Source organism: Malania oleifera, chromosome 5, assembly GCF_029873635.1.
Source record: "Malania oleifera isolate guangnan ecotype guangnan chromosome 5, ASM2987363v1, whole genome shotgun sequence".
NCBI classification, from domain to species: Eukaryota; Viridiplantae; Streptophyta; class Magnoliopsida; order Santalales; family Ximeniaceae; genus Malania; species Malania oleifera.
This window is the reverse complement of record NC_080421.1, coordinates 112494943-112520752: the sequence shown is the minus strand read 5'-3', so window position 1 is coordinate 112520752 and position 25810 is coordinate 112494943. Positions and strand designations below refer to the sequence as shown.

Here is a 25810-nt window from a genome sequence, read left to right as displayed (position 1 = left end):
AATGAGATAAATCAACATTGTTTGTATGGCCTAAATGTTTGTGCCATACTTCACAATTATTGGAAACAGTAGTACAAGCCAAAGAAATGATACTAAGAATGGAAAAGTATAATGGAAACAGTCTCCCAACTTTAGGCCCCTTCACTATTGTCCTCCCCGACACTGGATCCTGCACATGACAACCATCGCGAGAAAACTGAACATTATAATTATCATCCACTAATTGTCCAACCGAGATAAGACTTGTCGAAAGCCCAGGTGATACAAAAACATTAGTAAGTGATGGTGCCAAGATTGAGAGGGTATAGTACCTTTACCTTGCAGCCCTAAAGCGGAAAATGCCGATACAATTATTTGCTGCACCATTTCTGGTGTAAGGGCAGGTGTAGCAGCAGTGGAAGGTGACACTGGAGCGAGATTTTGAGTGCTGGTTATCCCATCCAAAGTGTGGCCAGTAGCAGTAGCATGATAAGCATTCACAGGTTGGTTTCGGGGATATGTTAGGCATTCTTTGATTATGTGCCCCTTCTGTTTATAGTAGCTGCAGAACTTTTTAGCACAATGGGCAGCAATATGCCCATAATCTTCGCAACTGTAGCACTGAACTGTACACATGTCTCGACCCCTCCCCTTGCCTTGAGCAGCGTATGCGACAGCATTCTCTTGCGGAAGCAAAGATTGAGTAAGAAGACATTGTTCCTCTTGAAGAAGTGTTCCAAAACACATGTCAAGAGATGGTGAAGGATCCATGTGCATCAGGTTGGAACGGATAGACTCGAATTCTGGCCTTAGTTTCATTAAAAACTGGTCTCTCTTGCTAGCTTCATGGACTGCTTGAACAGCTGAGAGAGAATTGGCCGACATGTTGGCATACACAATGTCGGAAAACTCAGCTCAAAGATTCTGAAAACCCCAGAAATATTCCTGAACAGAGAGTGTACCTTGGGAATAGGCAGCAAGATCAGTTTCCAACTGAAATCACCAGGCGGAATGATCTTGATGATAGACCTTTTTCAAGTACTCCCACATTGATTTAGCCGTCTTGTAAGGCCTTAAATTGAGTATAAGCAGTGGATCAACAGACCCAAGAATCCAAGTCATCACACGATCATCTTTCACCTTCCATTGAACCAACTTCGTAGGATCGGTAGGTGCTGGATCACTCCCATCAACATGACCCCACAGCTCCTTTCCCATGACAAAAAGTTGAAAATGAAACTCCCAGGCAGCATAATTCTTCCCTGTAAACCGAGTTTGAAAGACTTATGAGTTGGAGGTGTCGGCCATAACTAGAATCTCTCGAAATTCACCAAAACTGCAAACCAGAGCCTAGAACCACGAAAATTGAACCAAAGACAAGGTTGATTCAGAGAGTGGCTCTGATACCATGCCAGATTTGCTTGATGACCCTCAATCTAGTGGTCCTTTTCTTATATAGAAGTCATTTTCCCTAATTACAATATATCCATTAATTACAACATCTCCTAATTACAGCATTTCCTAACATTAAGCATTGACCCCTAATTCAGGAAAGCTATTTACGGATCTGTTTCCTAAATAACTATACAACAATTTATGGTAGGTTTGACAGATTTGTTTCCTAAATAAATGTAGTACAATTTATGATAAGTTTGTTGTCTATCCTACTAACATTTGTCGCAGGCAATCCTGCAGATAGGAGGGTGTTTAGAGCTGAGCTGAGACTTGCCACACCAAATATCATGCATGAAGAACACATCCTCCTTGTTCCCCATGTCAAAATAAATGAGAGAAGAAAAATCTCCCACCCTCTCCTAATTAATTGTGAAGCACTTGTACCATGACCTTCAGTCATCTCTTTTGAGGCCCAGCCGTTGTGATGGAGAATATATTTAGTAGTGTTAATTCAGGTGTAATCCCAAGAGGGGGGGAGGTGAATTGGGTATTTTAAAAATCTTTAAGTTTATTTTACCACTTAATCCCAATTTTTATATTTAACAAATTAATTGCAGGGGTTTGAAATTAATTCAAATTATTATCTCAATAAATTCTATTTTACCCAATTAATTATCAAGTGCGTGTGAGGTTATTCAACATACACACATGCAAGATAGGTAATGAAATGGGTTGCGGAAATTAAAAGGAGTAAAGGAAGAGAGAAGGCAAACACAATTTTTACGAGGTTTAGCCAACCCGGCCTACGTCCTCGCCTTGAGCAACCCATTCAAGGATTCCACTAAATCCCTGCTCCTTTAACCGGGACGGAGCTTCCCTTACATCCGCTGCTTACAAGAGGCACAACTTCCTCCTCACCCTGTTTACAACCCAAATCGTGATTACAATATAACTGTTCTACAAAAACTCAATAATGCTTCTACACAAGCTGGTGAGTACAATAGAAATTCCTAACACATATTCATATGATAAAACTTGAAGCTCAATGAGTGTATGTAATGTGGTCAATAAAATATCTGAATAATCTTTGGTTTAAAAAAATATGACTATTCTGCTTCAAATATTGAATCCAACCAAATGATCTCAATACAAATATGTAATTCAGTTTTGCTCTAAAAATCTAGATCGATCAGTTTTGTTCCAAATATCCAAAACACAATATGATCTTTGTAATGAATATTTATATATATAATATGTGTTTCAAAGATCAAAAACCTAATATAATGTTTTTCAGAAAATATCCCTCAATAATATATATATTTATGAGCTCTTAGGATATTTAATCAAGTGGTTTTGTAATATCGAAAATATCGAGTCTTTAAATGAATAAACACTTGAATAAAAAATATTCAACCATTGACAAAACTTTTCTCAAGTAGTGATCTTTTCAAAAAACTTTATGTATATATAAGTACACTCAAGATCAATCTCTCAAATAATATTCAATGATAAATTTTTGAGACGAAAAACTCTTTGAGAATAAGTAGTAACAAATAGATCGATTTACCAAACCTCAATACCAAGTTGAATGCGCAACAATCGCTAGAATGCCTTTTGAAAATCAATGTAGCCTTAGCTCAGATTTGACGTATATGCTTTGAAATCCCAAGCAAGAGTTTAGCAGTGCGTTCAATGCTCTCCCAAGTTGTGCTAAACGTTCAAGACACTCAATCTCATGCCAAAGGTTTTGGCACTAGGGTTTAGAGGTTGATTATATAGGTAATCTCGGCCTTAGGATAAGTCCTAACCGTTGGATCAATTTGATCAAGTGTATAACACGTGTGTTCTCTTGCTAAAGATCAAAATTTTAAACTTCTTTCAGGTTCACACGACTGAAGATTCGGGTTTAGACGTCTAATGTTCCTTAAAATTTTGAAAAATTGAACTGGACACAGGGTCAGACGATTGAACTTAAGGGTTCAGTCTTTTGAAGTCCCACCTCAGACAACTTAACTGAAGGTTCAGACGTCTGAAGGTTTTCTACCTATTTTGTGTTTCATAATTAATTCTTTAGACGACTGAACTAATTCTTCAGTCTTCTGAGGAAATTCTTCAGACGTTTGAAGTAAAACTTTAGTCGTCTGGGCAGTCCAACTTCAGTTTTTTTTTTTATATTTTGTTTTCAAAAACCATTTTTGCTTTCTTGCTCTGCTTCTTCATAAAACATTTTCCGGGGTTTTAAATAGAGTCTCTAAGTCAATGAATAACCCCTAAAAGATTTTCATGAGATGCATGAGTCCTAAGGTCAGTTTAGGGTATATTTTGAGTTTCGAATTAAGTCATATGAAATATGTAAATACATTCTGTTCTAAATACCCATTCCCATGATGATCTTGAATTTGACGCTTACATCTTCATTCTTCTACTCTTTTAGTTCCATGGATTGTGCCAAGTTTAATATACTTTGATCCTCATGACTTCCATGACTTTCTAACCTTCCGTGCATGCTAAATATTGTTCATGTTCACAATTTCAATGCACAGATCAAATACCAAGTGATTTGTCATTATCAAAGCAGGATTGGACTTATAGAAACAACAAGCAGCAATAACTTCCACCCTAGAAAAAATCTTCTGAGCCATGAACTTCCAAAGCCACTTCCCTGAAAGTGCCTTTTTAAAAGTGACAAGGGATATGAGGCCAAGACCTCCTTCTAGTCTCTTCTCTTTGATAAAGGGCTATTTCCATGGGTTTATCATGGTATAGAAAATAATTTAGTATTGAATGATCCTAATTGATATCCTTATGTTCATATAAGGCATACAACTTTTGTTATGCCTATCTCTATCCATTTGAGCTGAAACCAAAGCTCTTATTTTTCTGTTTAGTATTATTAGTTTGAGTAAGCCCTGAATGAGCCCTACAAAAGCTTGATGCAAATAAACAAATTTTTGTTCTACATTTTGAGTTATATATCCTTGTCTAATATTTGGTCATTGAATGAACAACACTAGGGATGGGAAAAAGAGACAAAAAATAAACAAGGAGGTTGGATAAAGCACTTCTAATGAGAGTGAGTCTGCCATGTTCTGAAAGGTAGTTCCTTTACCAACCAGCCAGTTTTCTTTCAAATCTGTCAATTACAGGGTCCCAAACTTATCTTTGAACTTGGCTCCCAAGGGGAGACTGATAAAAGTAATGGGAAAAGCTCCAAGTTTGCCTCCTAAAGACTTGCTAGTGAAGGCCCACAATCACAATGCCCTGCAGGAATGATTTCACTTTTGCCCAGATTCACTTTTAAGCCTGTGACTGCTTCAAAACTGAGAAGGATGCATCTAAGATTAAGGATTTGTTCAGGTTTGTCCTCTTAGAAAATCATAGCGTCATCTGCAAAAAGGAGGTGGGAGGTGGGAGGTGGGAGTCGGGAGAGTACCATATTTTTGTTATTCCTTTCGATGCTAAGCCCCTTAAGCATGCCACCTTCATTGGCAATGATTATCATATGGCTCAAAACTTCCATAGCCATGACAAACAAAAGGGGAGAGAGAGGGTCTCCTTGTCTCAAACCACGTGAAGATCTGCATGTAGCGCAGCCATTTACAAGGACTGATAATGAGGGGGCAGAGAATTCCAGTTCACATGGTCAAGCGCCTTTTCCATGTCTGGCTTACAAACCCCTCCTTTTTTCCCACCCTTAAAGTAGGCATCCACAACTTCGCTTGCTAAGGACAGCATCCATGATCTGACTGCCTGCAACAAAAACATGCTGGTGTTTCCTGATGACTTCTGAAATTGCTAATTTGAGCTTAGTTACGAGAACTTTGGAGAGGAGTTTGTACAAGTAGCCAACAAGGCTGGTAGGACGAAATCTTTGATTTTTAAAGCCCCTGCTTTTTTAAGGATCCAGGAGATAAAGGTTGGACTAATGCTAGACACAAATCTACTTGAATTGTGAAAGTCTTTGAAGGCTCCAATAATGTCTTGCTTGAGAATGTCCCAGTTCCTTGGGAAGAATGCCATATTAAAGCCATCGGGACCAAGGGTTTTGACCCAACTGTAGCTATTGAGGGCTATAACAATTTCCTCTTCCTTAAAAGGCCTTGTGAGCTGCCAGGCTGATGCTTAGTATATAGTTCTTATAGAAATTGCAAATTCCTATCTTTTTATTTCTTATGTTTTTTTTTTCATGTATTTCTTCTCTCTCTCTTTGGATTTTTTTTACGTTGTGCATTTTTTTTTAGAGTCTTATGCATTTTCAAAAATTTAATTTTTTCTATTTTTGGTATTTTTTTTATCTATTTTTTGTGGTTATATTTCATGCATTTTTCATTTTTTTACCAGGTCCGACCCTACTCGATTAGTTGGCAGGTAAAAGGGAGCAAGGGAGCATGTGTTGGATTTAAAAGAAAGAGAGGACAGGCATCATGAGTTGGTGAAACCTTGAGGGGGAATTTGGTCCATGACATAAAAAAATATTTTCATGGATGACGATCTTGGGAATCTCATTCTTGAGAATGGAAGTCCTATCCCATGTGAAAATTTTAGTTTGATTTGTGTTGTAAGTGTTAATTGTTATTTTGATCGTTTAGCATTATTAGTAAGTGCTAGAGTTATGTTAGTAAATGTGAGTTTGTAAGGGTATTATGGTCTTTGGCATGTGCTTGACATATATTATAAAAATAGAGGGAGAGACTTAGCATTGTTGTTAGGTCTTCCATTTTACCCAATTATTCAACATGTTAATAGAGCATGATTCCACTTGAGCCCCAAGTGCACACCAATGACCATAATATCTATACTAACTCACACTCACTAACATAATTTTAGCACATATTAATAATGCTAAAATGACCAAAATAGCCATTAACACTCCCCTTCAAGGTGGAGCATATATATCTATGCCCCTAGCTTGTTACAAATGAATTTCACATGAGCACCTCCAAGGGCTTTAGTGAATAACTTAGCAAGTTGTAAGTCAAACTTCACATAAGTGGTTGAAATGAGCTCTTGTACAAGTTTCTCCTGAACTAAGTGGCAATCAACTTCAATGTGCTTTGTCTGCTCATGGAAGATTGGGTTTGAGGCGATATGAATAGTAACTCAATTATCACACATCAACTCTGAAGGTTGACAATGTGGAAAACGCAGTTCTTCCAACATGTTCTTGATCCAAACAAGTTCACACGTAGAAATTTGAGTCGTAGCTCTATATCAGAAATATCTTTCACAACAAGTGTTGTGAGTTATTTTTTTCATCTTCAAGAACAAGTCATTGGGATGTAGTAATTCGTATCTTGAGACATCTCAAAGGTACACTAGGGAGAGGTCTCTTAATAAGGATTAGGGTCACAATCATATTTAGGGATTTATTGATGCAGATTGGGCCAGGTTGCCTTTCGACGAAGATCCACAATTAGGTACTATACATTTGTTGGTGACCATTTAGTTTCTTGGAAGAGAGAAACAAACTATGGTGGTTAGGTTAGGTGCTGAGTCAAAGTACAAGGCTATAACTCACAATGCATGTGAACTTTGGTATTCCACATTTTCAGCCTATGGAGCTGATATGTGATAAGCGAGTTGCTATTTGTATTGTCTCCAACCCAATCTTCCATGAGCAGATAAAGCACATTGAACTTGATTGCCACTTTGTTGAGGGAGAAACACACACAGAAGCTCATTACAGCCACTAAAGCCTTGAGAGGTGCTTGTCGAAAATCATTTGTAACAAGCTAGGAGCATATGATATATAATATGTTTTAGCTTGAAGGGGAGTGTTGATGGTTATTTTGGTCATTTTGCATTGTTAGTATGTGCTAGAGTTATGTTAGTAAGTGTGAGTTAAGGGTATTATGGTCATTGAAATGTACTTGACAAATATTATAAATAGAGGGAAGGGATGTATCATTTGTGTCAGGTCTTCCATTTTTACCCAATTATTTAACAATAAGATTCCTAAGAATGCACACAAGATTCTTATGTCCATATTTGGTTCAACATGGAATCCTAGACAATATTTCAAGATGGACATATGTGTTGTCAATATATGAAAATAATTATATTTTCTACAAAAACAACTACTAAGACTACGTATTTTAATTAAATTAATGTCCTAAAACTCTTATTAAAAATCATATTTAAAAAAAAAATCATCAATTAAATAATTAATTAACTAAAATATTGAAGGCAATATGTCTAAATATTAACCATTAAATTATATTATTATGACTCTAATATTATTACTTTCATTTTGTTAGAATATCACTTTACCTAAAAGCTTAAAATGTTAGGTTGTGGGCCAACAATGTATATCAAGCTTTAACACTTTGGCTGTGGGCCAACAATTTATATCAAGCTTTAACACTCCCCCACACATGCAGCCCAACAGCACGTGGAGAGATAAACACAAAAAATAACACCCATTACAGGGAGTACAATTACTTTTTTAAACACCATACAATAAATGCGGGCAATAAGACTAGAACCTAGGACCTCCTAGTAATTAGCTTTGATACCATATTAGAATACCACTTTCTACAAGTTTTAAGCTCTTAGATTGTGGGCCAACAATGTATATCAAACTTTAACACATTTGATTAATAAATTATTATTTTAAATATAGAACTAGAGCGTGATAATACTATATAATAGGGACATTGCTGTCCAACCTGCCAAAGTAGTGAGGGCAATTGGTCAAACAAAGTACGATTCCCATGAAACTTACCCATGGGGGGAGGTGGGAATGGGATTGCGATGGTTTGTGTGAATCTTTACATTCCCAAAAATGTGAACATTCATGTGATGTTAGATTCCAGTACCCAAACGAACGTGAGAAGAGATGTCATTGGCTTTACATTCCTAGGAATCTTGAAAGATTCCGCTAACCAAATGTCTCCTAATGGTTTCCCTTGCTCACCTTCTTCCTCGTACAGGCTACCTGCTGCATCACTATTGGCTTCCATTGCTTCCATGGCAGCTGCTTTGCGACTAGCGCCCTATCACCTGCCTCCTCTTTCTCTCTCTCTCTGCCGTTTCTCACTTCCCTCTCTAAAACTTTATCTCACACATTTGTCCCTCTCCTCTGCTACTGTAACCGGTTTTTGGTTCACCATCTTTCTCTTGGTTCTTTGGTTTTTGGTTGCTGTCTTTCTCTCGGTTTTCTGGTTTTTGTTTCACCATCTCTTCTCTGGTTTTTGTGGCTCTTCTCAGTCATTCTTTGACAACTCTCTTTCATTCTTTCTCACTCATTGATTCAGTTCTCTTAGCTCTCAGCTACTGCTCCCTCTCTTCATTTTTTTTTCTGGTTTCTTCCTGGCTCTCTCTCCACTGCTCTCCTGTACGGTTCTGAGCTCCTGCAGCACTTGAAACTTTTTCTGCTCCTTGGAGTTTCTCAGCTTCTTCAGGTTCTGATTCTTGATTCTACTTTCTTTCTAATTTGTCTCTGCTCCCTCTGCTGCATTTTCACTAACACCACCCACTAGTGCTCCTCTGCAATTCACTCAAAACAGCACTCATGTACTCCCTACATTCTCATTGAGAACACCGTTGCACTCAAAACACTTGTGCCATTAGCAAGAACAGAGCACAAAACCCAGCACTTTGACACACATTCACTAAATTAAACAGCACAAAACAGAAGAAAACAAGAGACTTCGCCATTCTTAAACTTAAACATGAAGCAAAAACATGCACAAACACTCAAGCATGCATGATCCTAATTTGAAAAGGAGCAAGAAGAGAGAGCTTACCTGACTTGTACTCCACTACTCAAGAATAACCTCCAAAAATAATAAGAAGCAGCTTCCTAGCTTTGCAATGGAGGCTATGGCATGAGGAGGAGGAAGAGAGGGGGTGTGAGATGGTGGATGGCTGGGTGAGAGGATTTTGGAGGAGTTGTGTACTCATTGTGCATCTGCAAGGTAGCTTAAATCAGGAAGGATGCTTGAGAGGGAGAGAATGAGCTCTTTGCATTGGAGAGGGATTTGGGCCACCCGGGTGGGGGGGGTGGGAGGGGCGGTTAGTGGGGACTCTTGCCATTATCACCCTTCCACATGGTCCAATGAGGTTTAAGTAAAATCAAATATTTTAAAATTTTCTTTTAGTTTGTTGATTATTCCTTAGGGTTGTGTGTTGTGTGAGTGTATTGGAGGCTTGGGTGTAGGGAAATCAAGGGCTATGTTGGTATGTGCACACATGTATGGAATAAAATGGGTATAAGCGGGTTTCATTTGAGTTGTGATTTTGATGGATTTGGAATTTTAGGTGGGATTGAGTCTCAATTAAGGGCTTTCACAAAATTAGGTTTTAATTTGAGAATTTGCTTGCAATTAGGTTTCAATTGGGTTTCAATTCACAATTTTGAGTGAAATTGAATTTCAATTGTGATTCAGTTTTAGTCTCAATTTGACAATAATTGGTGTAATTAAGTTCTAGTGGGGTTTGAAATTGCAATTTTGAGGGGAATTGTGTATCAATTTGAGGTTTTGAGGGGAGTTGGGTTTCAATTTGTGGTATTGTGGTTTTGAGTGGTGCTAAGTTTCAATTTGGCTTTCCATTTGGGGTTTTGGGTGGAATTGGTGTCAATTGGTTTTGACAAAGAGAACTAGGATCCTATTTGGGCTTTGATGGGAGAATTGGGCCTAATTGGAGCTATACCTAGTTCAAATATGTTGAAATTGCATGCTTTTGTGAAATTTCAAGATGAATATGGGGTTTGGATTTGTGTTTTGTGCGTTGGTATATGTTAAGATGAAGTTAAGGGCGTGAAGACTTTGTTTTGCTGTGTTCTATATTTGTTTTGATTGTTTTGATGGGAAGATGTGGAGTGATGTAATTTGATAAAAAGGACACACTAGTGGAAAGGAGCTCTCTCAGTTTGTTTTGTGGTGAGATGGAAGTAGAAATAGGGATTGAGTGCAATGCCTTGGGAGAGACAAATCGACCCTTAGTGCGCTTGAGATTGCCACACACTCACACCACAATTTTATTTATTTATCTGTTGCAAATATTTTGTGTTTTTGGTAGGAAAATGGCTTGACTAAAATGGCTATGAAGTTTGTTTGAGATTAAATCAGAAAATCTCTATTTCTGTGAAAACTGGTTTTAGTCTCTATTTTTCAATTTTGGAAAGGTTTGATGGAAAATGCAGAAGAGAATAAAAGGAGTAAAAAATTCCTAGGTTTTTTCTGAATTGTTCCCTTGGAGTCTAGAGATGATGATGTAGGACAACATCAAGGATCTGCTCCCAAGGAGAATTTAGAAGAAACTAAGGAGGGAAGTGAAAGGAAAAGGAGAAGAAGAAGAAGGAAGAAGTGAGGGGGAAGGAGATACACTTGGGGGGAAAAGAACACACATTAATCTCAATTCAAATTTAGTGAATAACCACTTCTTACATGGTTTTCATACACTATAGGAAAGCTGCTAACACTTGATATTACACATATACCTCTAAAATTACATGAAACTACGAAATACATCTAAAATACGCAAATATTACTAGCAAGTCCCCAAAACACATAATCCTACTGCAAGCAAACTAACCACACATAATAAATGACTAATAACTAAGCATGTTTGGCTTATGACCCAATAATCTGTTGACTCTATTATTTGATATGGGCCTCCTGGGTCAAAACGATCCATGCAAATACCCACTTATTGTCCTACATCAATTCCTTCCTTTTGGAAAGGATTCGACTCCTTTAAGTTGGGAAAAGTACCAAGGAGCCCATCACCATGAACAAAATCTCTTGCTTCATAAGAAAGGAAACAACAGTACGCTTCAATTTAGTGAGTGGAAGAGCTCGAGATGACATCAACTTATACTTCTTCTTGTTGATGGGGAGGGAATAAGAATTTTCATATCCATCATGCTTAACCTTCCTATCAAATAACCATGGATGTCCCAAAAGGATATCATGAATCCTATGAGGAAGGATATCCATCATGCTTAAATTTCCTATCAAATGACCATGGATAGCCCAAAGGGATATGAAAAATCTTGAGAGGAAGAATATCACATTGCACTGTCTCCACAATTGAACCAATCTTGAAGATAAGGATGTAACGTTCATGGATATTCAAGTTGGTATTGTTCACCCAAGCTATTTTGTATAGATCAAGATGGGGTTTGACTTGCAACTATAACTTTTTCCTAGCTTCTTCAGAAGCTACATTTATACAACTAGTAGGGATCAACAACCAAAGTATAAAGCTGCTTTCAACAAATCACTTGAATCTGAAAGATGTTAGTTTGCCTCCAATCTTGTGGGAAGAGAGCATATGTTGGACTAGATGACTTTTCATGTTGCCATCATCATCTAAGCCACTTTGGATTTCTCTTTTTAGCCTCAACTAATTGACTGCCATCATTGTCATCTTTTTTTTTTGCAACAACCATGACTTGGTTAGGACATTGTGCAACACAATGCCCAAAACCTTGATATTTGAAGTGTTTGATTGATGGTTGGACCTTAGAAGTTGTTCTAGAATGCTCAAGAGTCTTCCAAGGGGCATTAGTTTGAACTCCTTTAACCCAATTGCTGCTTTATGGCTCACTTCATCACATCACACATTAATTTCTACCAAATGCCCATATTCAATTATCTTTTGTTAAGTAGTTCCTTTTTGTTTTTGTTTTAATTAAAAAAAAGATAATAAAAGAAAGTGTATTAAATTGAGAAAGTGAAGTTACAAATATGCCCCTCCCTCCAAAATAAAACATAAAATACAAAAAATAAAAAATAAAAAAGAAAAAACAATAAAAATAAAAATAAAACATAAAATAAAAAAGAGCAATTAACCACAGAAACCCCCTTTTAATCTCTTTTCATCGTAACTCACCCAGCACTTATGATTTGCTAGCTCTTTCTAACCCTTCTTCGCTTTGTACTTACCCTCAACAAACTCACTTTTGTTCCTCTAGCATCACACATTTTTAAATCCAATTTATCCGATATCTCTTGAGCTTTTAAATCCTTCCTAGGAATCACGTCCACTAATATAGTTAAAATGCCGTCATTGCATTGCATGTTATCACCCTATCCATTGTTTTGCAATATAGAGACCCCCTTTAATCCTTCCAGTGCGACTGTATGAACATATGGTAGGTCCTTGATATCAAGGACCTATCCATTGTTTTGCAATATAGAGACCCCCTCTAATCCTTCCAGTGCGACTGTATGAACATATGGTAGGTCCTTGAGATCATTGTAGAATTAGAAACATAACCATATCGTTCTTGAATCTCATCCAATATGGCAACATTAAACCCCCATCACACTCAATCTTGCTAAAGTCATCACTATCATTATTTGAAAATCTCACCATTTCTTAACCTATTTTCCTTTGCAAACTCTTTTACTTCCTATATCCTTCCTCTTATCTAGTGCATCTTCCATGATACTCTTAACTCCTTTGCAGAATCTCTCCTTATACTCTTTGGTTTTATCTCACCAAATTGCTCGCACTTCCGTTCCTCTAGCATCACACATTTTTAAATCCAATTTATCCAATATCTTTTGAGCTTCTAAATCCTTCCTAGGAATCACTTCCACTGATATAGGTAAAATCCTGTCATTGCATTGCATGTTATCACCCTATCCATTGTTTTGCAATATCAAGACCCCCTCTAATCTTTCCATTGCGACTGTATGAACGTATGATAGCTCCTTGATATAATTGCAGAATAAAAAACATAACCATATCGTTCTTGAATCTCATCCAACAATAAACCCCAATCACACTCAAACTCACTGAAGTCATCACTATCATTATCTGAAATCTCCCCATTTCTTAACCTCCTTTCCTTTGCAAACTCTTTTACGTCCTATATCCTTCCTCTTATCTAGTGCATCTTCCATGATGCTCAACTCCTTTGCAGAATCTCTCCTCTCTCTTATTTTCATATAATTCCTTCATATCTGCACCCATTAGAGCAACCTTCCGATGAGTGTAACCCTTAGGACCCTTAGATTTTTTAGATAGTTTTGCTTTCTTGCGAAAAACCCTCTTTTTGCACATCTCTCTTTTGCTTGAAACTATATTGCTAGTACAAGTTGATGGTGGGCATTTGTTCAATAAGATTGAAGGGAAGTATTTCAAAGAGAGGGAAGGTTGGAGCTCTGTTTGTCCTTAAGAAGAACCATAAGTGCAAATTCGTGGGTATGTCTCTCTTCAGCTGTGGCTTCATGGTTTCTCAGAAATTCTCAACTTCTGTTGGTAGGTTGTGCAAGGGTTTTCGAAGAGTCCAAGTGGGATATGTCGATTATTGATATGGGGATTCATGCTACTAGGGCAGAGAAGTTCATGGAAATAGGGCATGGATGGAGGGATAAAAGATATTTCATTTTTGTTCCTGAAGATTGAAAGGGGATGGAAGGTCTTGATTTGAGAATGCTTTCATTGCTTTGGAGAGCTTTTGTCGGTCAGGAGCTAATGCGGTAGATAACAAGAAGAATGATAGTCGTTCATGTAGTCAGATTGTTTCAGGCAGCACAATTGATGATGGAGTTCGTTCGATCCCTAAAAGTGTGAAGGAGGTGGTCTGCACTTGCTACGGGGGAAGAAAGTAGGAGAAATTCATTCTGTCAGCTTCGCGTGATCAATCAACTGCAGTAAGGGCATTGCTTTCGGCTGAGCAGTTGAGATCAGAGGCGGCTAGGGTTCTTGCAGGGGTGATGGGTTGATGAAGATTGAGTGGGTTGGGCTTGGTTTGATGATTAATATAGACTTGGGTCAGCTGTTAGAAAAGTATTAATCTCTTTCAAACTCTTTGCTGGGTTTCTGGTTAAGGGGGCCCAAGAACAATCTTATGATTTATCATTGGGCTTGGGCAGTGATAAAATGCAGATGAGTCAAATTAAATGAGCAGGCCCGTAAGTCCTTGCTAGTCCCTAACCAAAAGGAAGTCCTTCAGCCCATGTTTGGGGAGACTATAAGAGTTCAAAGTTTTTCAAAGCAGAAGCAAGATAATCAGTGTCCATCTTTGAACGAAGTACAGTATGATATGAAAGGTCCTATGTTACGCTACTGTTTGAACATCATCCTCAGTGGTATTCAGGACGGTTGTTTTGGTAACAACAAAGAGGAGGTGATGGAAGTAGGAAGTCAAGGTGCTTCTCCTCGGCAGGAGAAGAATGATAATAGAGCAAGTTTTGTGGATGAAATAGGGGATTTTGGTTGTAAGAATCTTAATTCTTGGGAAATTGAAAGCCAGGACTTCATGTTTGGGTTAGTTGGAATGCTTGATGGTAAGGGAGTCAATTTGGATAACATGTGAAGTGGAAAGGTTTGTGCCCGTTGTAAGGAAGTGCAAACTAGTGTTGAAGGGAGGAAACTTAATGAAGATATATGAGATTTGTTTATTAAGAGAGATTCCAAAGGTTTTCTAAGTACAGTGGAGGATCCAATTGATGAGAGAGCCAAATGGTGCAAGGATAGTAAGAGACAGGGAGATGTTTTGGATGAGGATAGTGTTGGGACTAAGGATTTTGAAAGTGAAAAAGGTTTATTTTTGGATCATATGCGGGATCTATATGGATATTCCTTTGATTCTTCTACCAATCGACTCGGGGATTTATCTTATGTGCCGCCTCCTTTTTGGAAGGCTTAGAGAGAAATAATATATTTAATGATGTGGTTACTAGAGTTGAACAAAAGGTTTAGGATGGAGTTCTGTCTACTCCAGTCTTAGAAATCTCTGGAAAAAACATTGAAACTTGGTGTCTGTTGTTTGATCAAGGAGGGAATGAAGTAAGGTTTGATGGGGTAAATCAAAGGTGAAGGGTCAAATGGAACTAGCTAAATTTGAAGTTTTCAATGAACTATGATGGGAAAGGATTAAAGATGGGATTTCTGGGCTGATAATAGCAGTTTTTTAATTTTAATTTTTTTGCTTTTATTTTTTTAATTTTTCCTTAATTGAATTTTTAATTTTTTTTTTTATCTTCTGTTTGAGGATTTAGTATCCTCATTATGATAGTACATACTTTTTTCTTAATTTATTTTCTTGTATTAAAAAAAAAAAACCTTGACACATTAGATTTTGTACTCAATCCATCTTCTATTTTTCTATTTCTCCTGGATATACGTGCCTCAAACCCCTCTACGAAACCTAATGAACCACTGTTCTGATGCTTTTGTTAATATTGTTAATTTCTTCCTGACCTTTTCTCGAAATCATAGTAAAATCATCCTGATCTCACACTGAATGCTGAATCTCTTTTTGTTCGTCTTGAAGAACTGAAAAGGGAGTTTGGAATCCATTAACTGTTTGTATGCTCACCTCCCCCTTATTTGACTTCTGGGATTGGCCTGGGAAATGGACCAAATTGATGATAGGATCAGGCATGAGAGGGGCCTGGACGTCCATAGCCTTGCTTGGGCCTCCTTAAAGGCAAGACCCAATTGAGTATTACCTTGTTGGGGGGATCCCTCTTTAGAAGCCAAAGAGAGGCCCATAGATTTATTATTAAACATTGGGGTGGTTCTATTAAATGGTCCAAATTTGCTAAAAAAGAAGCCCCACCTTTTTCACATACCTGGCCCAAGTCCAAAATGAGAGCCAGCCGTTCTGGCCTAATCTGCTTGCCCTCGTCTTCCCAGATTGCAACCCTATTTGTTTGACACTAAAAGACCTATGCAGTACCTCCTCGTGGATAATCTCCTCTGGATGAGCAACTAGAGTCTTTGCTCCAGATTCCTTCAAATGCAAATCTCCCCACATTGAAAACATAAGTTCTCTGATTTTGAACTGCTGACATACCCTTCACCTGCCTTGCCTTCCCTTTGGAAATCAACTGCCTCCATGATATGGGAGCTGATGAGGTTGCAGTGCTTGGTCCTTCAAGCTTGGGAGGAAACTCCTCGAAATCACAGAACACATTCGCAAGGCTTTGCCATCCAAATACCATTTATATATCCAAATACCATTTATACCTCCAGGAATGAACACCAAAAAATTCTTCCCTTTCCCCCTTAACCCTAACTCCAAAATCTTTTCCACCCTCATCCATCTAATCACCATCCAGCAAACAAGATTTTTTTCTTGTGAATATTTTTGGATCCTCTGTCCAGCCAACAAAAATTAACAATCCATCAGCAACCTATGAAGCTGCCTTCTGCGAAAGCTTAATCCGCCTATTTCAAGAAACATTGTTCTTGAACACACACAAAAATGAGGCTTCCCCTCCTTCTCTAGGTCAGATCGAAGGATTTACCTTCAACCTCCACTGAGCGCTTTAACATCGTCTACTGTTGGCACATCTCTGGTTGAGTTTGTGCGAGGGTGAGAGAGCTGTTTCTCAAGAGCGAGAGACCCATCGTTGAGCTAAAACCCAAAAACTTCAAGCCTTCGAGAGAGATCTCAGTGAAGAGCTTCGATTTGAACCATTGACAGAGAATAGTTTGTTTTGATAGAAGACACTTCAAGCCTAGCTAATGTCACTGCTGAGGAAGCCTGAGATTTTCTGTGACGAAGGTGAAAAAAGCTGCGAGATAAAGGGGGAGGTTCGATGGTTGTTGCAGGTCCCACTAGGGCTTACCCACAAACTACTTTTAGAAGTACCAACATTCTTGTTTTCTAAATGCTAGGGTTTCTACATTTCTGAAATGAAACATTATATGGGAGCCTAGGACCCATAGATTTTCCCCTTCTTTGGATTCAGCCAAGTACAACTTTCTAAACTCATTCATGTCATACCATCGGAAATAGTACTCCAAAGAATACACCTAGTCATCAAATTCATCAAGCGAACTATCACCATTAAAATCTGAACCTTCTAGTTTAATTCCCTTATTCAAATGAACATTTCCCCCTTCACACAACTCAAATGTATGGAGAACAACAACTATACCACTTTCTTGTTTGGCAGGAAAATCCATAGGCCTCTTATCTAAGGCTGGAACTTCAGTTGTTAGCTTATTCAAAGCATTAGTGATAGTCTCCAAGGCAATCTCCATGTTTTGTACACTATGAAAAATTCCACTTTTGCAGAGAGCTGAACATTAGTCACCATGTTGCAATTATTTATCACCAAGGACCCTTAACAATTTGCTTACAATCCTCAATCTACTCATGCAAACCACAAACTTGACTTTGAATTTCTCAAGAACAATCTTCAAGCAAAACAAACCCTCGAACAACTTACAAATGACCGCAATTTGGTCTGATTCTTGATGCTGGTAGTCAAATTTCTAGCTTTTTGCATCAAGTTGTCACTCTTGCTTGCAAAATATCATGTCCACAATCAAAATTTCATGTTCTGCTGCACAGAAAAATATCATGGAAAACCCAAAATCTTGCAGCTTTTGTGAAACTGGAAAATACATGAGACTGGCAGTTTTATGGTCACATGCGTCACCGGAACATGGGGCGTGCAGACCACTGACAATTGTACTCTGGGAATGAAATTTTGGATGGTGGTAGATTGAGGGGTGCTCAACCCAGTAGTGGTGGCAGTGTGCACAAATAATCCCCAGAACTTAGGGATTTCAAGGGGGTGACGGCTGGGAGACTTCTCTCCAGGACGTGGGGCCACCGGCTGGCTGGAAGGTGATGAAATTTTGAGGCAGGTCCTCTTGTGGGTTTCTGTTTTGTTTGGCGATGGCGGTGTCATGAAATGACACTTGCAAAGTGGTCTGCAAAATTTGAGGGCAGCGGCTGTAATTTCAGTTTTTTGTTTTGGCAATGAATTCTGCTTCAGTGATACAATTTCTGATATGCAGCAATGAATTTGGATAAATTAGGAAGGTGTTGAATGAAGAAGAGAAAAGAAGAAGATAGAAGAAGAGAGGAGGAGAAGAAACTAGGTCAAAGTTACTGAAAGAAGGGATGAAATCACAAGGACAGAAGTTACAGAACCAGAACAGAAAAAACAGCAGTATGGGTACTGCCTGGGCGGAAATTCAGGGAGAAATATAAAGAAAAAAAGGGAAGGAGAAAGAGGAGGAAAGAAGGGTTCTCTTGAGGGTTCTGCAGGAATCTGAGATAGTGAGGGAAAGAAAGAGAATTAAGGGAGAGAATTGGAAAGAAGAGGGGAATTTAGAAAATGGGGGACTAAAATGGAAGAGCGGATATCAATTTTGGGCTTTGATACCAAGTGATTGACGACAACAAGTATCTGGTGCCAAGGAGAATTTAGAAGAAATTGAGAGAAGGGAAGGGGAAGAAGGAGATGCACTTAGGGGGAAAAGAGCACACATTAATCTCAATTTGAATTCAACAAATAACTACCTCCTACAAGCCTTTCACATACTATTTATAAGAAAGTCTTTATCACAAGAAAATTACATAGATACTCGTAAAACTATGTGAAATTACAGACACACCCTAAAATACAAAAATATTTCATACATGCCCCCAAAACACATAATCCTTCAACAAGCAAACTAAACACATGTAATGAACAAGTCCATGGTCTTAAATTTCCATGGAATTTTTGAAATTTTCGCTTTTCATCACTCTTGAAATTGAAATAGTTGTCAATTTTTGTCTTACATAATTTCTATCGAAATTTCAATGAAGCATCCGAAATTTATCAAAATCTTGAAATTTTGCTGAAACTTAACTCAATGAAATTTCCTTAGAATTCAAAAGTGATTATCTTTTTATTTTTTTTCTTATTAAAAAAATAAATTATTACAAGGGTTTTTGAATTTAAGTGAACTTCATGCCATCAATATAGGGAAGGCAATAGTGTGGCTAATTTTCTCGTTAGAGAAGGAGAAATGAGAAATAATGTCATTTACGAAGAATAACATTGGTTTGATGGTTTATTGCTCCTGAGAATGCCTAGGTTTGATGTAATAGTGATAAACTTTTGATAGAAGTTTTATTTGGCTTCCTTCCTCTCGGGTATGCCTAGAGTTTCTGTACATATCCATTTGATCAATATAATTTATCATTTACTTCAAAAAAAAAAAAAAAAAATCTTTTACCACGTTTTCTGAAAGGTATCCTTTAGATGGATAGGTTGGATCTCACTTCCCTTCGTCATTAGTTCATCCTCTCAATTTTTGTTTGGTTGGTTTAGATTTTTTGTTTTTAGTTTATTTTATTATGTTTGTTTTTAGCTAGGTTTGTTTAGATCGGTTTCTTATTTAGCTTTGTTTGGATTTGTAGTCCTGTTATGGTTGGTTGTTGGTGTTATTTTTGGGGGGCCTTTAATGTCTTTTTTATCGGTAATCTCCTAATGCTTGACTTGTAATCACAGTATTCCTCCACCAAAAGTGAGGGTATATCAATAAATAATTGGAGGTGTACCCCCCTCTAGTTATAAAAAAAAAAAAGAAAGTGAAAAATTAAACTAACAATAACATTTCTTTTAACCGTTCATGTCAAAATTTTCTTTATCTATATAATAAATTATATTTATTTGGTTTATGAATTTCATTTTTGTTAATCGAATATTTAAAACTTATACTATATTACAAATATTGCACCTTATACATAGCATAGGTGTATTTAATTTATAATATGTTACTCCTAAATTTTAAATTATTATGTCTATTCACCATTTCTAAATTTTCATAAAATAATTCCATGTTTTACTACTAATTTCCATTGCCTTTTTTTTTTTTTTTTTTCAAATCGAAATTGAAATTTCCACCAAAATTTCCATACCTTTGGAGCCTCGAAATTTTAGTTGAAATCAAAATTTAAGACCTTGTAAACAACTAATTAACTAAGCACACTTGTGTTTAGGACCTAGTAATCCATCGACCCTATTCTTTAGGATAGGCCTCCGAATTGGTCAAAATGATCCATTCAGATACCCGCTTCTCGTCCTACAGCAGATGGGTTTCAAGGTATGCTTGAAATTACCTAAATGGGTTCTCCAAGGTCGTGACTCTCCCATGGATGGGTTCTATAATCATTGCATCAGGGTGGCTCCTTCTTTGGCCCTTGTGGAATAGTTGAATTGGATGCTTATGCTTCCTCCATCTTGACCTTACCATGAGAAAGCTTGCCCCTAGAAATGAATTTTTTCCATTCTTTTAAATATTTTTCGGGATCTTAGGTCTTTTGAGGAAACTTCCCCTTGTAGTATGATTGCTGAGTAATGTCTTTTTTATAGAAAAATAAATTTATTAAGGGAAAGAAAGATAAATTACAAGAATCTTGGGAGAGAAAGGCCTAATAATTATCATGACAACAAAGTAGTGACCAAAGTCCTGTACTTGCACTGAAAACGAGTAAAAGGCAATGCTGCAAAAGCTCCCCTCACTGAAGACCAAAGAGAGGTGAAGATTACTGCGCACTCCCACATTTAATGAACAGGTATACCTCATCCCTGAAAATCTTTGGCTTCCTTTACAACTCAGCGCGTCAAACTACATTTTGTTTGGTTGAAGAGAATACACATGATGCTCATGTAGGTATTTGGTTCAACATTGGAATTTAGCAACAATTTCAAAAAATCACCATAATACTCTTGCCAATAAAAATATATGAAGAATAATCATATTTTAAGCACAAAACCTACTAAGAATATGTACCAAATCAAATCCATGTCTTAAACTACAATATATTATAATATGTTAATAATGCTATTTGCATTATTTATTGCTTTCTATTTTAAATATTATAAATTTATTTATATATAATATAAATATAATGATAGTGTCTAATAAGACTGTACTATGGGTGCATTAATATCCAATCAGCAAAAATAATGAGGACATTTTAGTCCCAAAAAATAGGCTGCCCATGGGAGGCAGATTCCCATTTTTTATAGAATGCTTCATTTTTTGGAATGTGAGATTGCCACCATGTCACTCTCTAGTTCAAAAATATGCATGGGAATGGCATAATCATCACATTTCACGATCTTGTGAAGCAAGGGCTCGTGAGTCATCTGTCTTTTAGCAACATTGTTCCTCCACAAAACACTAACATCTCAATGGTGTAAGGACCCCTTAATCCCATGCATTATTCCTGCCTAAAATTAATTGTTGGCTGGACACATGTATGGCTTATGCAATATCTGTCTACTTTTTGAACTCAAGTAGGGACAGCCCACCAGCAAGCATTTTTCTGGGGGACATTGCTCAAATTAGGACATAAGGTCCTTAAAAATCCTCCGTAAAGAGAATGGTGAATTTTTTGGTTGGAAGACACTAAACTAATCACACCCTGAAAACTAGGTGTAGGGAACTTAATTATAAGCTCATAACCCAGTTATAATTAAGCTGAAATTTTGGATGGGACATGGTAGTGTTGGTTTTAACCAATATACTATACAATGTAGGTAATTATCTGTATATAAAATAGGGCGGGTGGGCAGGGCCCTTTTGGACATTAGAGGAGTACTTTCATCTGATATATCTAGCTTGTGGCTCATGAACAATAGAACATGCATCAAATTTAATGTACCACAGTTGAATACCAACACATCTTGTTGTTCTCTTTATTTAATGGCAATCCATGCCAATGCTTTCTTTTTCCCTTCTGTAGACTCCCTGGTTGGACAAACGGCATGTTGTGTTTGGACATGTCATTGAAGGAATGGATGTTGTGCAGGAGCTTGAATCCCAAGAGACAAGCAGGATGGATGTTCCTCGTATGCCATGCAGAATTGTCAATTGCGGAGAGCTTCCCATGGATTGACTACCTCGGAGTAAATTTCCACCCCACCTGATTTCACGAATTTTAGTTGATAAAAATAATTGAATGATGTGCAAAATTTAACACCAAGGCATGGTGGGTTTTGCTTTGTGTTGCGAAGAATGCATGCCTTGTATTGAGCATGGGAGCAAGGCCCCAAGGACTTTTTATTTGAGTCATTTTAAACACGGTACAGAAATCCCTCCGTTAATATGAGACTGAGAGGCGAGGACTATAGTTTGATCAAGTGAAGTGGATTGGATAAGTTGCTCCTGCTGCTTTCCCAGCTCACCCTCCCACAATTGAGGCATTGTTTCTTTGATGTTGTGGATGCTACTCAAGGCGTGGTCGGCACCAGGCACCACCACCGGGCTCCCCACCTGCCATGCAATTAAGTGTTCACACAACCACAGGTTAGATTTGATGAAGATTTGCCTATTTCTTGATGCCGTTAGAGCAGAGTTAATTAATTAAGCAGTGAGGGGATAAGGTTAGCTAGCTGCGTGGTATCCCATGCATTGCCTATGCTGTATTGAATTTATACCTTAAGAAACTAAATAATTAATGTATATATAGCTTACAATAACTGTATGCAGTCCAGCAGCTTTGGCACTGGCGATGTTCCGAGCACTGTCGTCAAAGAAAATCTGAGAATGGTTTTAAAAAAAGAAAGAGAGAACATTAATGTTGATTAGTAACACCAGTCGCATAATAATGAATTAAAGCAAAAAGAGTCAATATTATTAAGTTGCATACGGAATAATATATATATATATATATCTGTGAAACCATTGCTGAGATTTGAACTCTTATACATGAAGTAATTAAGTTAGAACTTCTAATGTTTGATTACTGTTTTGTTGGGGTCGATGTTTGCAATCCGAATAGCAGCTTCAAAGGCTTCCAAAGAAGGTTTGCACACAATATGCGCCTTATTGGGGTTAGTAAAATCATTATTCTTATCTTCATCATCATAGATGTAGTGGTCATCATTGTCATCCTTATCTTTATTATTATTACATTCTAAAACATCCTGGATGAGAGGAGGATTAAGAGTTTCAAAGCATATGACTGCTTCAAAACAATCCTCCAACCCCAACCTCTTCACAACTTCCGCAGCGTGTGCTTTGTCGGCATTCGTTAATATCTGAATCAAAGTCGAGGAAAAAAAAAGCTGATCAATCAAATTAATTATAATACCCAATATAATTAACGAATATTAATTCCAAGTTTCAATAGTCTCAAGTGCCGGGTTAAATAAATAATTAATAGAAATGAAAGTAATTACGATTTTACGGTGGGGCATGGAAAGAAGAAGAGTTCTCAAGAAGGGGTCGGGCTTCAATGCCTGCTCATACGGTAATTTCCCATGAACATAAGCGTGGAACTCATCGTCGTCGAATTCATACCCAAGCGCCTGCAGCAGCCAGCCAGCAACCAACAGGAATTAATTAATTAAGGAACAGTACGTACCCAGCCGGCCGGACATAATTGGCCGGAGCTGAATTTTTTCACCTTTAGACCGGCCATTGTAGTGCCGTGCTCCCTGTAAAGATCCAAGCATAGGCTTGGGACTGCACTTTCTTCCATATGCAACTGGTGCAACATGAATTCTGTATTTAACAAATTAGTTGCATTAATTTTTAAATCATCCTAGCTAATTAATTAATTACTTAATTAGCCTGCAGGCTTTTTCACATGCATGTAATATTCGTACACACACAAAGCTACACGTCGTGGGTGCGAACCTTGTATGTTCTTGCGACAAGCCAAGTTGAGACCTGAGCTCATAGGATAGAGGGTGTCATCCATATCTGTTACGTCGATTGAGCATGCAGCAAGGTATAGTAAATTAAGATCCCATAAAATCAAAAACCGATCGTACATTTTTAATTATTTTAATTAATTTTCAAACAAAATGAGCTGGGTGTTTCCTTTTTTTTTTTAAAAAAAAAATTTGTACATATTCGAAAATAAATTTAAACGGTGTTCGGAAATATTGATGAGTTTGAAGCTTAATTAGATTTGATGAGCGCAGCTCATCCATATGATCGATCCTGAAACAAGACGGAACACTACAAAACAGAACTGATATATTTACGCTTTCATTAATTAGGCATCTCTCTCTCTCATACCAAAAAGCAAGCACTCATAATTGGACGTCCTGGCAGCGGCGGCAGCAGCATCCATCTTGATGAAGAATAATTAAATCTGGATGTATGCATTAGCAATAGAAGGTTAGTTAATTCAATAATAAAACTAATTAGTGTGCCTGTTACTAGAATTCTTCCATAGAAAAAGGTGCAAAATAACCCTTGTAGAGAATTATTGTTATAACATTAATAGAGAAAATTCTTTAGTTTCCATGGGGAGAACATTAGAAAAGAATTGAAAATTAAGAAAGACTGGAAGAGAAAGCATGCATGATCAACATACAAGTGCAATTATAAAAGAAATTAACATATCAGCATGTTACCTTTGAATACCGGGAGTAAGTTATAAAATAAAAAAAAAAAAAGGATTTTTTCAGAAAGGAACGTGCATGCAGCTCGCTCCAAAATATTGCAACAGCTGCTTTAATTAATTTGGAGGGCCGTAAGGAAAGGTTTACTTCTATATATACATTAATTGATGCAAGATATATCCATGGAGAATAATGTGAAAGAAGCAAGCTAGCAACCAGCTAGAATATATTCTGTGTATGTATGGAATGGGTGTGATGGCTTTTGAATATTAGAATGTTTGCTTTGTTCTTTTAGTCTCCATATGGATGACCGACAGCAGGAGCTGAGCTCACATAAATAAATATTCGGACACTCAGGTTGCCCACTTGATAGTGGCGAATCCAAGCCCTGTGCACTGTTCGAAAAATTTTTCATTTATTTTATTAGGGATTTTACCTTCTTACAAATATGCCTTTGTACTCACAAAATTATTGCATTATTAATTTAGACATGGCTTGGCTTGGAGTTCTAATTGAAACTAAAAATAAAAAAATAAAAAACTAATTATTGAGATGCTAGTTTTTGTTTTTTTGTCAAACTAATTACTAACCTTTAGGGGCTTGACAACTTGATTCTCCAATTCCTCAATCATATTTTATAACTCATCATAATCAACTTCTCCTTTGGGTTTTTCTTCTAATACCCATAACTCTTTTTTGTCAATTGATTCATAATCTATGAGATCATAAGGCCTCTTGTCAAATTTAAGGAGTTTTTTCCCGTTTTATCTTCTTTTTTTTTAAAAATATATTAAATAGTACTTTTTAAAAAAAATATTTTCCGAAATAACCTTGACATAATCTCGCTACTTGAAGTAGTGAGTCAAGTAGCGAGATTTGCCAAGTGTTATTCCAAAAAAATATATATTATTTAATATATATTTTTTAAAAATGATAAATCAGAAAATAAAATTTTCTGCATAATAAATTTAGCATTTATTATTAGTTTTGAGTAATTAGTATTTATAAATCGAGAACGTTTTGGGAAACTTTCTATACCCATCCTGCGATTAGAAAAAATATATATATATAAAATAATTATTTGAAATTAGCCGTTGACCGCGGACAAGACAGTATTTATGACGATTCAAAATAAATTTTATTGTAAGAAAACACTTGCGTCTCTCCCCTTTTTATATTTATTATTTTTTACAGGAGATAATAAAAATTATTTTTACATTTAAAATTTTCTTATTTTAAGAAATAATAATAAAAAGTTATGAAGATTTATTCAAATTTTAAAATACAAAATCATTTATAAAATTATTATATACTATATATATATATATATATATATTACACTATTTTAAAATTTTCTAAAATATCCA

At 36.9% G+C, this 25810-nt stretch overlaps 2 protein-coding genes across 23 annotated transcripts in view; one reads left to right on the top strand and one right to left on the bottom strand.

Annotated features, from left to right (window-relative positions):
• Positions 1-25810, top strand: part of LOC131156518 (peptidyl-prolyl cis-trans isomerase, chloroplastic) — a 47911-nt gene that overhangs the window by 10360 nt on the left and 11741 nt on the right. For 4 of the 21 annotated variants that reach the window (XM_058110257.1, XM_058110273.1, XM_058110268.1 and 1 more), the window contains one exon: positions 21830-22565. The exons of 3 other annotated variants lie outside the window; for them this stretch is intronic. In XM_058110257.1, coding sequence (XP_057966240.1) covers positions 21830-21982 — 153 coding nt within the window. In that variant the 3' untranslated portion in view covers positions 21983-22565. Of the gene's footprint in view, positions 1-5715; positions 6102-21829; positions 22566-24095; positions 24344-25810 lie in introns of those variants that run through there. 14 more of the 21 variants (XM_058110275.1, XM_058110266.1, XM_058110260.1 and 11 more) reach the window with 5 other exon arrangements.
• LOC131156517 (uncharacterized) lies at positions 21665-24570 on the bottom strand. 2 transcript variants are annotated; one of them, XM_058110253.1, is made up of 9 exons: positions 24456-24570; positions 24115-24190; positions 23728-23793; positions 23495-23592; positions 23268-23396; positions 22833-23126; positions 22561-22626; positions 22110-22359; positions 21665-22009 (listed from the first exon to the last, which is right to left on the bottom strand). In XM_058110253.1, the coding sequence occupies exons 2-8, from the start codon at positions 24167-24169 to the stop codon at positions 22156-22158; spliced, it is 912 nt and encodes a 303-aa protein (XP_057966236.1). In that variant the 5' UTR covers positions 24170-24190; positions 24456-24570; the 3' UTR covers positions 21665-22009; positions 22110-22155. The 2 variants fall into 2 exon arrangements, with proteins under 2 accessions (XP_057966236.1, XP_057966237.1); XM_058110254.1 differs by lacking the exon at positions 24456-24570 and having other exon boundaries at positions 24115-24271.